At 39.5% G+C, this 14,187-nt stretch overlaps 1 protein-coding gene across 2 annotated transcripts in view; it reads right to left on the bottom strand.

The window, feature by feature from the left end:
* Positions 1–478: 478 nt before the first annotated feature.
* Positions 479–14,187, bottom strand: part of vwa5b2 (von Willebrand factor A domain containing 5B2) — a 45,617-nt gene continuing 31,908 nt past the window's right edge. The window contains exons 12-22 of one of the 2 annotated variants that reach the window (XM_022673149.2): positions 13,536–13,721; positions 12,552–12,768; positions 10,954–11,222; positions 9,254–9,479; positions 6,988–7,287; positions 6,607–6,744; positions 6,389–6,511; positions 5,810–5,860; positions 5,380–5,479; positions 5,040–5,163; positions 479–3,479 (exon numbers count right to left, since the gene is read on the bottom strand). In XM_022673149.2, coding sequence (XP_022528870.2) covers positions 2,829–3,479; positions 5,040–5,163; positions 5,380–5,479; positions 5,810–5,860; positions 6,389–6,511; positions 6,607–6,744; positions 6,988–7,287; positions 9,254–9,479; positions 10,954–11,222; positions 12,552–12,768; positions 13,536–13,721 — 2,385 coding nt within the window. In that variant the 3' untranslated portion in view covers positions 479–2,828. The remainder of the gene's footprint in view (positions 3,480–5,039; positions 5,164–5,379; positions 5,480–5,809; positions 5,861–6,388; positions 6,512–6,606; positions 6,745–6,987; positions 7,288–9,253; positions 9,480–10,953; positions 11,223–12,551; positions 12,769–13,535; positions 13,722–14,187) is intronic. The other variant, XM_049478658.1, reaches the window with a different exon arrangement.

Here is a 14,187-nt window from a genome sequence, read left to right on the forward strand (position 1 = left end):
TATGATTTTCTATATTACTGGATAACTTTGACCTAAACCCTTTTTCAGATTTTCTCATAAGTTCTAAACTTACACACTGGTGAGAGGCAAAAGTGTGTGAAACTTTAAAACTTTTAAACTGAGCAGATAATGTGTAAATGAAATGTGTTACCCAAGGTAACTTCTAAGCAACTGAAGGCCTTTTTCACACAGGCTAATGTTAATGTTCATAAGTCCACCGTCAGGAGAACACTAAAAAACAATGGTGTACATGAAAGGGCTGCAAAAAGAAAGCTGCTGCTCTGCAAAAAGAACATTGACAATGACCCATGGCACAAAGTGTTTTACCAAAGAATGATTACTGAAGGATTAAATTAATGTTTTGGATTGAGGCCAAGTCAAAGTCCTAATTTGATGTGAGAGCAGTAAATGTGAGAAAACCCACCAACATAAGAGAGCTGAACTTGTTTTGTAAGGAGGAATGCGTTAAAATTTCTACAAAGTTTTGCAACTTTTTAGTATTTACTTTTTACTTTTAAGTAAATTTAATTTCAGATGAATTTAAGTAACTTCAACTCGGTTTCAAGACTTAAATCATGTTACATAAAGTAAGTGAGCTGAACTTCAGTCAATCCTTTCTTTTAGTAAAACTTTACTTCATTTATTTTTGCTGAATCAATCCTTTCTTTTATTACACATTATTTAATTTATTTTTGCTGAATCAATCCTTTCTTTTTGTAACCTTTACTTAATTTCTGCATACAATATTACCTAATTATAATTTATTAATTTATACAATGTTACTCAAATAATTTATGATACATAATATATTATAATTCCTGAAATTTAAATATTTAAAATGTATATGTTAAAAAACACATATTACACTGTCTCTATACACTCGATACACTGTCTCTATTTCGTGTACTAAAAACAATGTATTACATGCCATCCATGTGTTGTTTCCAAACAACACATCTTTGAGATTATGTAAATATTTAAATGTTTGTTTTAACTAAAACTATTTAAATTTCAGGAATTATAATATATTGTGTATCATAAATTATTTGAGTAATTTTGTATACATTAATTAATTGTAATTAGATAATATTGTATGCAGAAATTAAGTAAAGTTTACTAAAAGAAAGGACTGATTCAGCAAAAAAAGTAAAGTTTATTAAAAGAAAGGATGGATTCAGCAAAAACAAATAAGTAAAGTTTACTAAAAGAAAGCATTGACTAAAGTTCACTTCACTTATTTACTCTTTGTAACATTTAAGTCTTGAAACTGAGTTGAAGTTACTTCAATTTATCTGAAATTAAATTTACTTAAAAAAGCAAATGCAGAAAGTTGCGAAACTTTTTTTAAGTACATTTTACTCATCATTTCTTTCAGTGCAGTTACTGGAAACGTTTAACTGGAGTTATTGCTGCACAAGGGAGACACATCAAATAATGAATGCAAATAAATATTCACATGCCACTTACAGAAATGTAGTATTTGTTAATTTATCTAGAAAATGAATGTGCTGCACTGAGGCACTTAAGAGGAGATGGTGTCAGTCTGGTCTGAGTTGGATGAGAAAGCTGGAGAAGTGAATTGTTGGAACTGCTCCTCTGTGGTTTATAATAGGGATGTGAATTCTGGGGGAAATGTAGTGTAATAAATAGCCAAACAGTGATTTCATTGTTGCTGGAAAATACTGCCACTTAAAATGATTACTTAAGTATTCCATTACTCTTGCACACCCCAAGTTTACATAGTATGTATTATAAATGGTTTATTAGGTAGAAAACGTTTGGAGATTCATAGTATTTAAGCCCTTATTATTGATTGAATCATATTGCATTATGTTGCTCTAAAACTATTACGAAGACTGGAGCCTCATGTACTAAAGCTGTGTTCGTACAAAAACACTGCCAGGCCATATTTCACACTCGGAGTCACGTGTACCTAATGTGACTTGAACAACTTGGCTACATTCACATTACCAGGCTGAAGTGACTCAAAACTATTTTTTTTTTTGCTAAATGTGTCTCAGATCTGATTTTTTTTAATGGCTGTGTACACGTGCCAAATCTAAGTATTTCAAATCTGATTTGAGTCACTTTGGCTATGTTCACATTACAAGCCACATTGCTCAAATCCGATTTTTTGCTCAGATCTTGACGGTTTACATTAACAAATGTAAGTGAGCTGTATCTGTGTGTAGTGTGAACTAATCTGTCCCTGAAACACCTCACATTCGCACATTGGTACGTGTATAAACATCGCCTTCTTCAGGACCAACAAAAAAACGTGCTTAGGTTGAGGAGGTGAAAAAAGGATAGGTGATTTGCTTTTGCTGTTTTTGCTGTTATAGCTGCACAGCTGCACACAGACATGAACACAGCCATGAAAAAATCATATCTGAGTCACAATAAGCAAAAAATCAGATTTGAGTCACTTCAGCCTGGTAATGTGAACGTAGCCTTCATGTCCTTTGTGTTTTAGCAGAGCATGTGAAGTTGGAGGATCAATTATATGGCATTTGGGATCTAGTAAAGCATATGGTGTTGGTGGTGGTGCAGTCATATTTTGTTGGCGATCTCGTAGAGCATATGAACATGGAGGTTCCATCATTTGTCCTTTGGGGTATATCAGACTATGTAAAGTTGGAGGTTCTATTATATGCCTACTGGGTTCTAGTGGAGCATGTGGAGTTGGAAGTGCAGTTATTCTGTATGTTAGTGTTCTAGTGAAGCATGTAAAGTTGTAGGTTTCAAAATTTAGCAGACCTGTGTGGACCTATGTTGATTTTTCTACCATCATTTCATTTCAGCAGACCATATCAAGTTGGAGGTTTCCCTCACATGTTATTTGGGTTGTAGCAGAGCATGTTGAGTTGCAGGTTCTCATCCCAGTGGCGCAGCAGCAGAAACAGCTGCCTTGCTGCTGCCTTCAGCCCCGGCAGGTCCACGCCCTCCGGCAGCGACTGGCACTTCAGCCAGAAGTCGGCCTTGGCTGCCACCAGCTCCCACTCCACAAAAAAGCCGGCACAGTGGTGCTCCAGCCAAGCCAGAGCCACCACTGTAGCCCAGCTGGAGCTTTCAACATCTAGCTGAGCCAGCCCTTCTCCCTGAGGCTCTGTACCTTCCAACGGAGAGCCCTCGTACATGTCCGTCTCAGAGCCACGCCCGCTGTCCGCCTGTGGGACTCCACCCACCGGTTCCGGAGACCCCTCCTCTGAGCTGAGGCGGTCAGCGAGAGCGGTTAGGGGTTCATTGTTGTCGTAGCGGCGTAGGCCGGTGCGATGTGGGTGGGCACTGGTGGGATCTGCAGGTGTGTAGGGGGCGGTGGGTCGGATGACGGGGGGTGAGATGCAGCGGTATGGTGGGCTCAGGCTGCTGCGGTGGCTCTGGTAGGGTGATGCCCTCTTTAGACGATCCAGAGGGATATGAATGCACTCTGAGAACGACTCGCACAACAGAAACACACCTGAGGCCAACTGTAGCCGCACCTGAAACAAAGAGATAGAGAGGACTCAGATTTAGGTCCAATCACATTTCAACACTTGATTCTTGTTAGGTTGGAGGGGTGGGGGGAAGTGTTAGGGCCCTTTAAATAGATCTTTTTCAGGATCACTGGCAAGATGGCAGCACAAGCAATCGAATACACCAACAAATTGTATTTTTTTTCCTTGTTAAAATTTTGATAAGTACTATACTACCATAAACCCGATCTGGACGGGATTAATTTCTCTAATTTTCTCTTTTATGGGGGGTGTCACGTTCTCATCTGTTATGTCCCTGTTTATTTACTCTCCGCACGTTCCTAGTGTTTATCCTGTGTCTCCTCACCCGTTGCCTACCCTTTTTGTAGCTCCACCCCCTGTTCCCAGGTGTTTCCTGTTTCCCGTCTTTGTCCGTTTGTATAAATCCCCCCCCGTACTGTTTTCCTCCGTCCATGGTTGTGCGTTGTTTACATCAGTCAGGTTTGTGTGAAAAACCCTGTGTTTTCTTTAGTCTCAGTTTCTTGTTTATTAATGTATGTTAATAAATGTAACTCGCACATGCATCCGCCTCCGCGTCCTCTCCCTGTTCCTATTTTTTTTCATCTGGACCGATCATGTCTGTGTTTTTCTCAGAAGTCCTCTGAGAAATGTACAGGCTGAAGAACCTACTGTTTTTCGCTGAACTCTGTGGTCTGTGGTGATTTCAGTCCCGTCCGGATGCACATCACCTTGCATTTTTTTTGTCCACTGCCACGCACCATAATTACACTTTTTAATTACACTTTTTGATTACCCCTGAGCAACTAATCCCATCTGAACAGGGCTATAGTTTAATGTTCAATGTAAGTTTAAGATGTGAAGCTAATTATAAGATGATATAAAATTAATTGATTTGCAAAGCATGTTTAGATCAAGCTAGTTTATTGGTTTGGCATAGTACAGTCACATGACCAGCAGAGCGAGCTAGTAGATTAACATGCTTGTATGTTATTAATGAAAGTCTTATGGAAATTGAAGTTGAAGTCTGTTTGTCCTGTGGTTTGCATTTTACACATTCTGGATAAATGGTTTAAAAACAGAGTTTTTGGACTCTGGGTCGTTTGTATCCTTAGTGTGTTTCGAATGAGCAGGTGTGAAAACAGTAATCGCAATCGGCTCTGGATCAAAACAACTATTTTCTTCATAAAAAGCATTAAAAAAAATCCCAAGTTGTTTGTCTAGCTAGCTAACTTTCCCATTCCCCCTCAAATGGTGCAACAGGTGGCACTCGAGGGGTAGGGGTACAAAAAAGCAATGGGTCTTAGTCGTCGTTAGTTTGGTCTGCATGTTTTAGAGACATCTTGTCTACAATCTACTTTTTAACCAAAAACAACAAAGAAATTGCTTTCAATGTTCAGCCAAATATGTGAAAATACAATAAAATAGCATATAATAAAAGGATAGGAAGGGAAATTAGAATGGCACTGCTGAGGTAGATAGCCAAGTCATGAGCATTGCGTGACACCAGCATAGTGTACAGCTGATTAGACAGAGAGTAGAAAGAGTATTGGTAGTTCTGGCACTCACCAGAGGTAGGTAATCAGGTGACTGGGAGTCTGTGTGTGTGTCGCATTCTGCAGACAGGCACTGTGGTTTGAGAGGAGTTTGCCTTCCTGAGCTGTGGCTGGACTTAAGCCTGCTGAGGTTAAACCTGCATAACACATACAAACAATCACTCACTCAAAAACACCAAAAACGTACGTCAGTTGTTTTACTTTTTTCTGTATTGTAATGACTCCAAGTGCACCCCCTGCTCTGATGCTAAGGCTATGTTTAGACTGCAGATAAATCATTATCTTATATTCATTTTAACGGACAAGTGTTTTTACAGTAGTATCGAATGCGTAAAAAAAAACACAAATCTGACCTGGTGCTGAAGAAACTCTCAACGGATCTGCTCTCGATGGAGCGCTGAGAGCGGGATGAGACGGCAGAAGGGCTGGCAGGATGTGCGCTCCCACCCACACCTAACACACAAACACACACAGGAGCTGCAATGCTAACAGACACAGAAGTCTTGGAAGCTTGGATGCAGGTTAGTCAGAATGCTAACAGCCAGCCTTGGCAGGGTTAGAGCTGCAATGCTAATAGACACAGCAGCCAGGATTGGCAAGGTTAGAACAGGTTAGTGACAATGCTAACAGCCAGCCTAGGCAGGATTAGAGCGGCAGTGTTAACAGACACTGTATTTGGGCTCATCAAATTAATGAAAGGAGGGAGATGTTGCTAAATACAAATAATTTGGTACTGTCAGAAAATGCATAGTGCTGCTTTAACGATCTTTCCCAAGTACTCACTGCTGTCATAAGAAGCCAGACTGCGTGGAGAAGCTGGAGTGTCATCTCTGTCTGCGGAAAAAAAAAGTGTTCAAAATGAGAAATTTCATTACAATGTTTAACAGGCATCAAACATTACCTTAAATAAATAGGGAACATCAACTCTGATATCAGATATCAACGTCCAGGAACATTTAATTAAGTGTCGTAGATCAGCACAGCAGTGCCAATATTACACGTTATAGCACGAACTTTAAGTGTATTAATGTGATTATACCACAGTTCCATTATCTCTGTTTATTGAACGATTTTGACTTAAAGAGGATGAAGAAAATATGATCTGTTTGGTTATAAACTCTACGCAAGTTAAAATAGTTCCATTGCTGCTCTATTTGTAGCTGTGCTGTTTGGTTTGTAAGCTAGGTTACCTGTATGTGGCGGAGTAATACATGAAGAGCTTCAGTTACAGTGCATTACCGGCTGATAATGTCACTCATAGAACGCCTCTCAGCCAATCACATTGCAGAGTCAGAACTAACTATGATATAATCACCTGTATATACAGTATAGGTGGTGTGTGCACATGTGTGTGTGTGTTACCTGTCAAGGTGTGTACGTCATCTGTCTCCTCACTGTCTCTACTGGACGGCCTGCGTCCGAGCCCAACGGAACACGCCCTCTGTCTTCTGCTGCTGGTACTGCGCCTGCTCCCAAAACGTACTCCTAACACACATAGCCACATAGCAGGCTTAGAATTCATTAGCGATCAGCTAGTCATAATGTTTTTATCTGAGGTGTGTATGTGAGTGTGTGTATACCTGTGTGTCGTATGTCTGTAGGTTCTGACAGAGTTTTGTTGGGACTGAAGTCCGTGGCAGTAAACGCTGTGTACATGCAGACGATTCCACAGCTTTTACTGGTCTGGATGGCTTTCAGACGATACCGCTTAGAAGAACCTGCAGTACAGGCAATGTTTATTAAATCTACATTATTTTATATATATTGCAAATGAAAAATTTTCTATGGTCCATGGCAGGTGACATTTTACCACAATTAAAAATTTCATCAAAAAAGTTTATTTGAAGAAGTAAAGATGAGGCATTCAAACCCAAAACGTACAAAAGTACAGCTGTTAAGCATGGTGGTGGTAGCATCATGTTCTGACACAGTGCACACACCACCCGCCTCCATGTTCCTACCATGTTCTATGTCCGTCTCCTTCTCTGCCATGTTCTCAAAGTCTCGGATGACGGAGCGGGACGTGAGTTGATGGATGATTTCATCCCAGGGGCCTCGTGTGGGGACCTCAGGGGCCCACAGCACAGACAGGTCCACACTAACCTCCCAGGACACAGGTCGGGACCCAAGCAGGCCGTGGATGACCGAGCGGCACTGGGCCGGACCACCCTGAGGGTCGCTGGAAGGGGCGGCAGCAAAAAGACCCTCAGGATCAGTGAAACTGTCCCAGTCCAGTGGAGATGCTGGAAACAGCAGACCATCTGGAGGAAAGAGAGAATAGAGAGAGAGAGAGAAAGAAAATAATTACAAATTTTGATTTAGTTTTAGTCTATAGTCTTGTGATGCAAATGGCATTTAGTTTTAGTCAGAATTTAGTCACCTGAAATGTTTTTATTTTTAGTCTAGTTTTAGTCGATTAATTATATAAGATTATAGTCGACTAAAACTGTTGGGAGTATCGGCCAAATGCGCTGTATTTCAGAATGCTGGGGGTGAATGGAGATGGGCTATTTAACAAAAGTTCTTACTTGTTATAAGTTATAAGTTATAAGTCTATTTCACACCAGACTTCGCCTTTAAAACAATCAATCATTAAATATATATATATAAAATTTCTTAGTTTTCCACCAACTATTCTAACGTTTCTGGTGGTTTTCAGCATGTTCCACAAGTTTTCTCAGCACAGCTAGCTTAAATTTTTTTTGTGATTCACAGAGCTTCTCCTTATCGACTCGTTTTTCTGAACATTTACTTTTATTAGCTACTGCAGACACATCATGGATAAATGCTGAGGAACAGTTTCATATGCAGCATCCATATACAACTCAGAGAGACCTACTGTATTTCACGAACAACAAGAATATTTTAGTGGATTTTAGTGGAAAAACACTTTTAAAGTAAGTAAAATATATAAATTAATTACTAGTTTTGTCCAGTGCTCTAAAATGCCACTCGCTGCTGGAGACCGGTGAGCACGGCAAAGCACTTTAAACGCCTCTGTCTTTTAATATTCTTTTAATAAATTTAATAACGTTGGAATAAATAACGTCAGATCAATTGTAGTTCAAACAGCAAAGCAATGGTGAAAATACACTATTACCATCATCATTAGTGAAATGTTATATTGTTATTTGACTAAGATTGAGGGAAAATACGCTGTGCCTCGTCTCGTTCACAGCATGCGGAATGGAGTTCAGACAGAGCGAAGCTACAAACATAACCATATAAAACTCAGGTAAAGTTAATCAAATATCGTCAAATATAAAGGATAGGTTGAGGTTTTGATGTGTTGTTTCCATGACCAGTGAACAGCTGGTGTGTATGGATACTACTGAACATGTTTCAATCTGGTTATAAGTATTGGGAGGCGTCCCCTCCTCTCACACAGTTTGTCATTGAAGTCATCATAACTAGGGGGCCCCGGGGATTTGCTTGATTTGCCTCTCCTGTTGCAACAGGCCTGGATGAAAAATACACTGAAGTCTGTATACTATAAATAATAATAATAAAAAAAAACAATTTAAACTTTTACCTTTTGGCCTGGAGGGTTTGAATTTTATATAAAGCTATGCATAAATATAACTCTGGAAAAAATGGAGAGACCACTTCAGTTTCTGAACCAGTTTCTCTGATTTTGCTATTTATAGGTTTATGTTTGAGTAAAATGAACATTGTTGGGGTTCTGTATTCTGTATTTTTATGTTTAACGCTATACAAATAAATTTGATTTGATTAGTTTTTTTCTATAAACTACAAACAACATTTCTCCCAAATTTCAAATAAAAACATTAATTTAGAGCATTTATTTGCAGAAAATGAGAAATGGCTGAAATAACAAAAAAGATGCAGAAAGAAAACAAGTTCATATTTATAAAGTTTTAAGAGTTCAGAAATCAATATTTGCCGGAATAACCCTGGTTTTTTATGCATCTTGGCATGTTCTCCTCCACCAGTCTTACACACTGCTTTTGGTTAACTTTATGCCTTTACTCCTGATGCAAAAATTCAAGTAGTTCAGCTTGGTTTGATGGCTTGTGATCAACCATCTTCCTCTTGATTAAATTCCAGAAGTTTCAATTTTGTAAAATCAAAGAAACTCATATTTTTTAAGTGGTCTATGATTTTTTCCAGAGCTGTGTGTGTGTTTGTGTGTGTGTGTTTGTGTGTGTGTGTGTGTGTGTGTGTGTGTTTGTGTGTGTGTGTGTGTTTGTGTGTGTGTTCTCTCACTGGAGTCTGTAAGAGACAGAGCCTGGGGTGTGTTGAGGGTCTCTGTGTCATGCTCCTCTATCCTGCCTCCTACAGCCTGCTCGAAGGAGACTCTCTCCAGCGCCCTCCGCAGGCGGTGCATGTCCAGATCCCCCTGCGGAGAGGAGAAACTGCGACCGGCCAGAGCACATCGAGCTAGAGCCTTCTGCCTGCGCACACACTCCTCACGATCTGACAGCCGGACTATCTGCACACACAGACATATATGTTTTGAAGACACATGTTTATTGTAATTAAAGTTTGATGCAAGGCTGTTGCAGTAAATTTTTTTGTGAAATGCTACATCTGTCAAACATGTTCTTAGCAGCTCACAATTTTTTATTTAACATGACTAATTAAAAGGATTTATGTCATAACAGAGCAACAAGCTTTTTTTTCCATGCAACTGCAATGTTTTAATTGCATAAGTAATATATTCAGAGTTATTTAACATTAAGGGGCCAGTTGTTCAGAGGTAATCTAATCGGATTTTGGTTGTCAAATCAAATCTGGAAAACTGCAGCAACCCAGGGTGCAACTTCAAAAACGCCTCCTAAAAGCAGGGCTTGAAAATGCAGGTCTCTATTTCTCTTATGAAGAACCGTGAATATCTTGTTAACTATTGGACATTTTTTATTTAAGATGCTTTTAATATATTCACAATGTATTTGTTAATATATATGTTTTTTTTTTATTTGTTGTGGCTCAGATGAGGGGTAAAGAAATTATAAAAGGAAGTGGATGTTTATGTTTTGTCTCAAAATAAACTTCTACCTGTTCTTTACATAGCTGATGATCCGGATTAGGTAATCCTGAAAACTGTGTATCTGGATCAGGGTGATACAATCCAATGTTGCTTTGAAAAACCGGCTTAAAAGTAAGATCCTGGATAGCAAAAAATGGTATTACCAAATCTGGATTATTTTAATCCGGATTACATTTGGCCCAAGGAGTAGTTACATTAATTTTTTATTACATTTGGTTACATTTTGCTACATTTATAAGTTATACCTGGCCCTTTGAGGAAAGCCACTATGACGATGTGGCCCTTGCTGAAAATGAGTTTGACACCCCTGCTGTAAATAAATTAAAGCGCTTTACTCACCCAAATAAACAGTTTTCAGGAGAGAAATCTGTGTAGATTAACATCCAGCACTCATTTTGACAAGTTTGAAATGTTTTTAAAGAATTAAAGTTTTGTTTACTTCACCACCCAGCGAAAACCTGGCAACACACCTGTTCCCTGTCATATAATGCTTATAGCGTGAAACAAATCAGTATCTTATATTATATTATATTATATCATACTAATTATATAATATGGCATATTTGAACGGACCAATCATGGTGATGCTAGAGCTCTTGACATCAATGCTGCAATCAATGCAATAAATTAATTCCTGCATATAACTGATGACTGATGTTCGTGCTCTCAGCAAAGTTTTGCGAAGCTCTTTAGAATAAACATATGACAACTAGCTTGTTTGTTTTTCACATCATGCGTTAGTTTGTTCCTTATTTGCTAAGAATTATCGCTTTTGGGAAACGTACCCTTCAAAAGTGCTTGTAGTTGGTTTCAGCCAGATTAATTAAAATACAGGGTCCTTATCACTACACTGCCTTCTACATGATGCAGTGTGTTTCAGACACAGATATACATTTATTTAATATTTCAATCTCACCTTTCCAGACTCAGAGGAGGAGGCGGTGTTCTGTTGCCAGGGTGAATCCCAGCGAGAGAGCCCCCTGCCCTGCGGCGGCACTCTCTCCAGGCCCTGCGGGAGTGAGCCGGTGTCCATACCCAGAGACAGGCTCTCTGCTGGGGGAGAGAGAGAGGCCAGCCCCCTCTCACTGCCCAGAGAGCAGCGGGTCAGCATGTACTGCTCCTGCACATACGACGCCTGCTCCATCCGCCAACGCACATCACTCACTGCGTAGTCCTGATCAGTGACTGGAGGACACATACAGAATAAAAACAGATTAAAATCACAATCAGAAACACATGTGACAGTATAACACTTTAAATTAAGGTTTTTATTTTTTTTTTTTAGTAATTTGTTTTACCCAACCCACTCATGAGGACTCCCCCTATCATTAGTGATACCCTGACACCAGGGGGTGAAGACTAACACATGCTTCCTCCGATACATGTGAAGTCAGCCACATGGAAAGTGCAGCGATTCGGTTTTGATACATCAGCTCACAGACGCCTTGTGCTGTTCGACATCACCCTTTGGAGTGATGAGGGTTAAGAGGGCCATCTACCCACCCAGAGAGAGCAAGGCCCATTGTGTTCTCTCAGGGCTCTGGTAGCTGATGGCAAGCTACATTGAGAGGATCCGAACCAACAAGCAAAATGTTTTTTTTATTTTTAAGGGAGAAAAAAGTGAAAACATAACTTGTAACTGACTTTAATTTCTCTAGACACACCCAGGCCTGATTATTGACACTCCTGTTCTCAATCAAGAAAGAGACCCAAGTGCAGAGTGGAACTGAAATAAGGGTTAACAAGGGATGTATGTATTTTAAATAGAAACTGAAAAGTTGCTTTACAGAGGAATAAAAACCCCAACCTCTGCTTAGTAAAACAAATGAAAATGCACTGCACTGCTGGAGGAGTTAAATAAGTGATTTGGACCAAAGGGACAACTTAGACTGCCAGGCCAACTCAAATATCACAGAGCAAAGAAAATCCAAGACTAAACTTCCCAAACAAATAAACAAACTCAAAATGCTTAGAGGGAAAACTATTTCTTTCCCTTTCACTTGTGTGTGTCAGGCAAACTCAAGACTGAGCACAGGGCTAGGGGTTGGCGCTCCTTAAATAGGAGAGGACCAGGTGTTGCTAATTGCCTGTAATCAGGGTGCAGTGGTTCTGGGTTTCCCTCTGGTGGCTGGGGGTGGCATAGCAGGTTGCCCAGCCACAGTCTGCACCCTTACAAATATTCCATCACAGAGCTTTAAAAGACTCATTGCAAGGTAAGGCAAACGCTTGATTGCAGTTGTTGCTGCTAAGGGTGGCCCGACCAGTTATCAAAATTAGAGGGCAAACACTTTTTTTTGTATGTGTAGTATGTGTGTGTCTGTGTTTGTGTGTGTGTGTGTGTTCTCTCACTGGAGTCTGTGTGTCTGTGTAGGTTATTGATTTTTTTCAGCCTTAAGAATAAAAACCTTCATGTAAACGCTGCATTTTGTGTTTACCTTTAAACTTCCTTAAAACTAGTGCAGTGTAAAATTACGTTTTGTAAAAAGCTGTAAACTGCTGAAGTGAGTGCAGTACTTGAGTTGCTGGCGTTGTCCGTGGCCAGCGCACAGGAGAATTCAGATGAGATTTCTCGTGAGATTTCTCTCAGAGCATCCTCAATCTCTCCATCCTCCACTGGCTCTCTCTCGCTGGCCGGCACCAGTGGCTGCAGCAGCTCAGATGATCCCGGGGACAGCTCAAACACTGACCCTGCAGAGTCCCTCGGCACAGGCCTGAATGCCTGACCCTTCATCTACACAAACACAAAGATAAAGATGCTTGAGTTACGTGAGAAGATGTATATCAGTACAGCACAATAGTGTTGGTGACACCTTACAGAAAGTCTCAATTGTGTTACGACACAGGAAAACTGGCTTTAACCACATCATGCTACCACCATGTTTCACAGAAGGAGTAAGGTTCTTATGCAGGAAAGCATTATATGTAATCTAAAAAAGATATATTTTGGACTTCCACAAAATATTATTCCAATAGTTGTCTGGCTTGTCTTAACTGTCAGTTGTAAACTTCAGGTCAATGCATGTGTAACCTGAGCTTGTTTGATTTGGTTCTCCTCATCTACTTTTAGGACTTGTGCAAAGAGCTGATGATGTTTAAGGTCTAAGTTATGGAGAAATATAGAAAATTGATCACAAAGTGTTCATGGTTCAAGTATCATGGTAAGTATTCTAAACAAAGTTTCCATATTTTTAAGTACACCTAGTAAATGTAGTAGCCAGTGTGAGAAAGCCCTTTAGTTGCTTAGAAGTTACATTAGATTCTTTTGTTAACTCACAGACCATTGACACACAAGCCTTGAATCTTCCTGGGGATGGTAATATATGGTTCTCCTTATCTACTTTAAGGAGTTGTGTGAATATCTGATGACGTTTTTGGTCAAAAGTATAAAGAAATAAACAAAGTAAAATAAAAAACTTGATATTCTTAACAAAGTTTCCCTATTTTTAAATACACATCAAGTGTTCCCTCTGTTTCTATTTCACACTTCTACACACTTACTTCATTCTTCTTCTCTTTAAATGCAGAGACATCATAGAGAGTGCAGTAGCCAATCATCCGATTCCCTGGGTAGAGCGGTGGAATCTCATTGGGCGAGAGCAGAGCCTCCGTGTTGTCCGGCACATACCAGTCAATCCGTACGTCTGTCAGCGCCGGCTCAAGAGCTTTCTTCAGACACTTTATCAGCTACAGCAAAGATAAACATACAGTAACTAACTATACACACCTGTATATAACATTAACATACAGTACACTGTAATACACCTTTACTGTCATAATAGTACTTGTAATTTGCATTTGTAAATTGGAAAGTGTACAAATTCAAAGTAATTGACAGTGACACTATATTACAGTGTTGAATACAGAAGACAGTGTAAAACTGATTTATTCCAAGTCATACTGGAGCTTTTCTATTGTTCCATTCACCAGGCAATTATTATACACGGGAAAGAACAACTGCCAGATTACGATTCGGAAGTAAAAATAAAAATATCAGTATCAGTATTTGCAATGTGTCATATCATATTGTACGCAAAAATATCAACAGAAAATCTTACATGATAAAAAAAAAAACACGTTCTGATAGAGCAACATGTTTGAAAGCAGCCTGTTATGTATTTATTTTGCTATTTACTGTTAACAGATTATTGTT

Source organism: Astyanax mexicanus, chromosome 4 (assembly GCF_023375975.1).
Source record: "Astyanax mexicanus isolate ESR-SI-001 chromosome 4, AstMex3_surface, whole genome shotgun sequence".
In the NCBI taxonomy this organism is placed as follows: Eukaryota; Metazoa; Chordata; class Actinopteri; order Characiformes; family Acestrorhamphidae; genus Astyanax; species Astyanax mexicanus.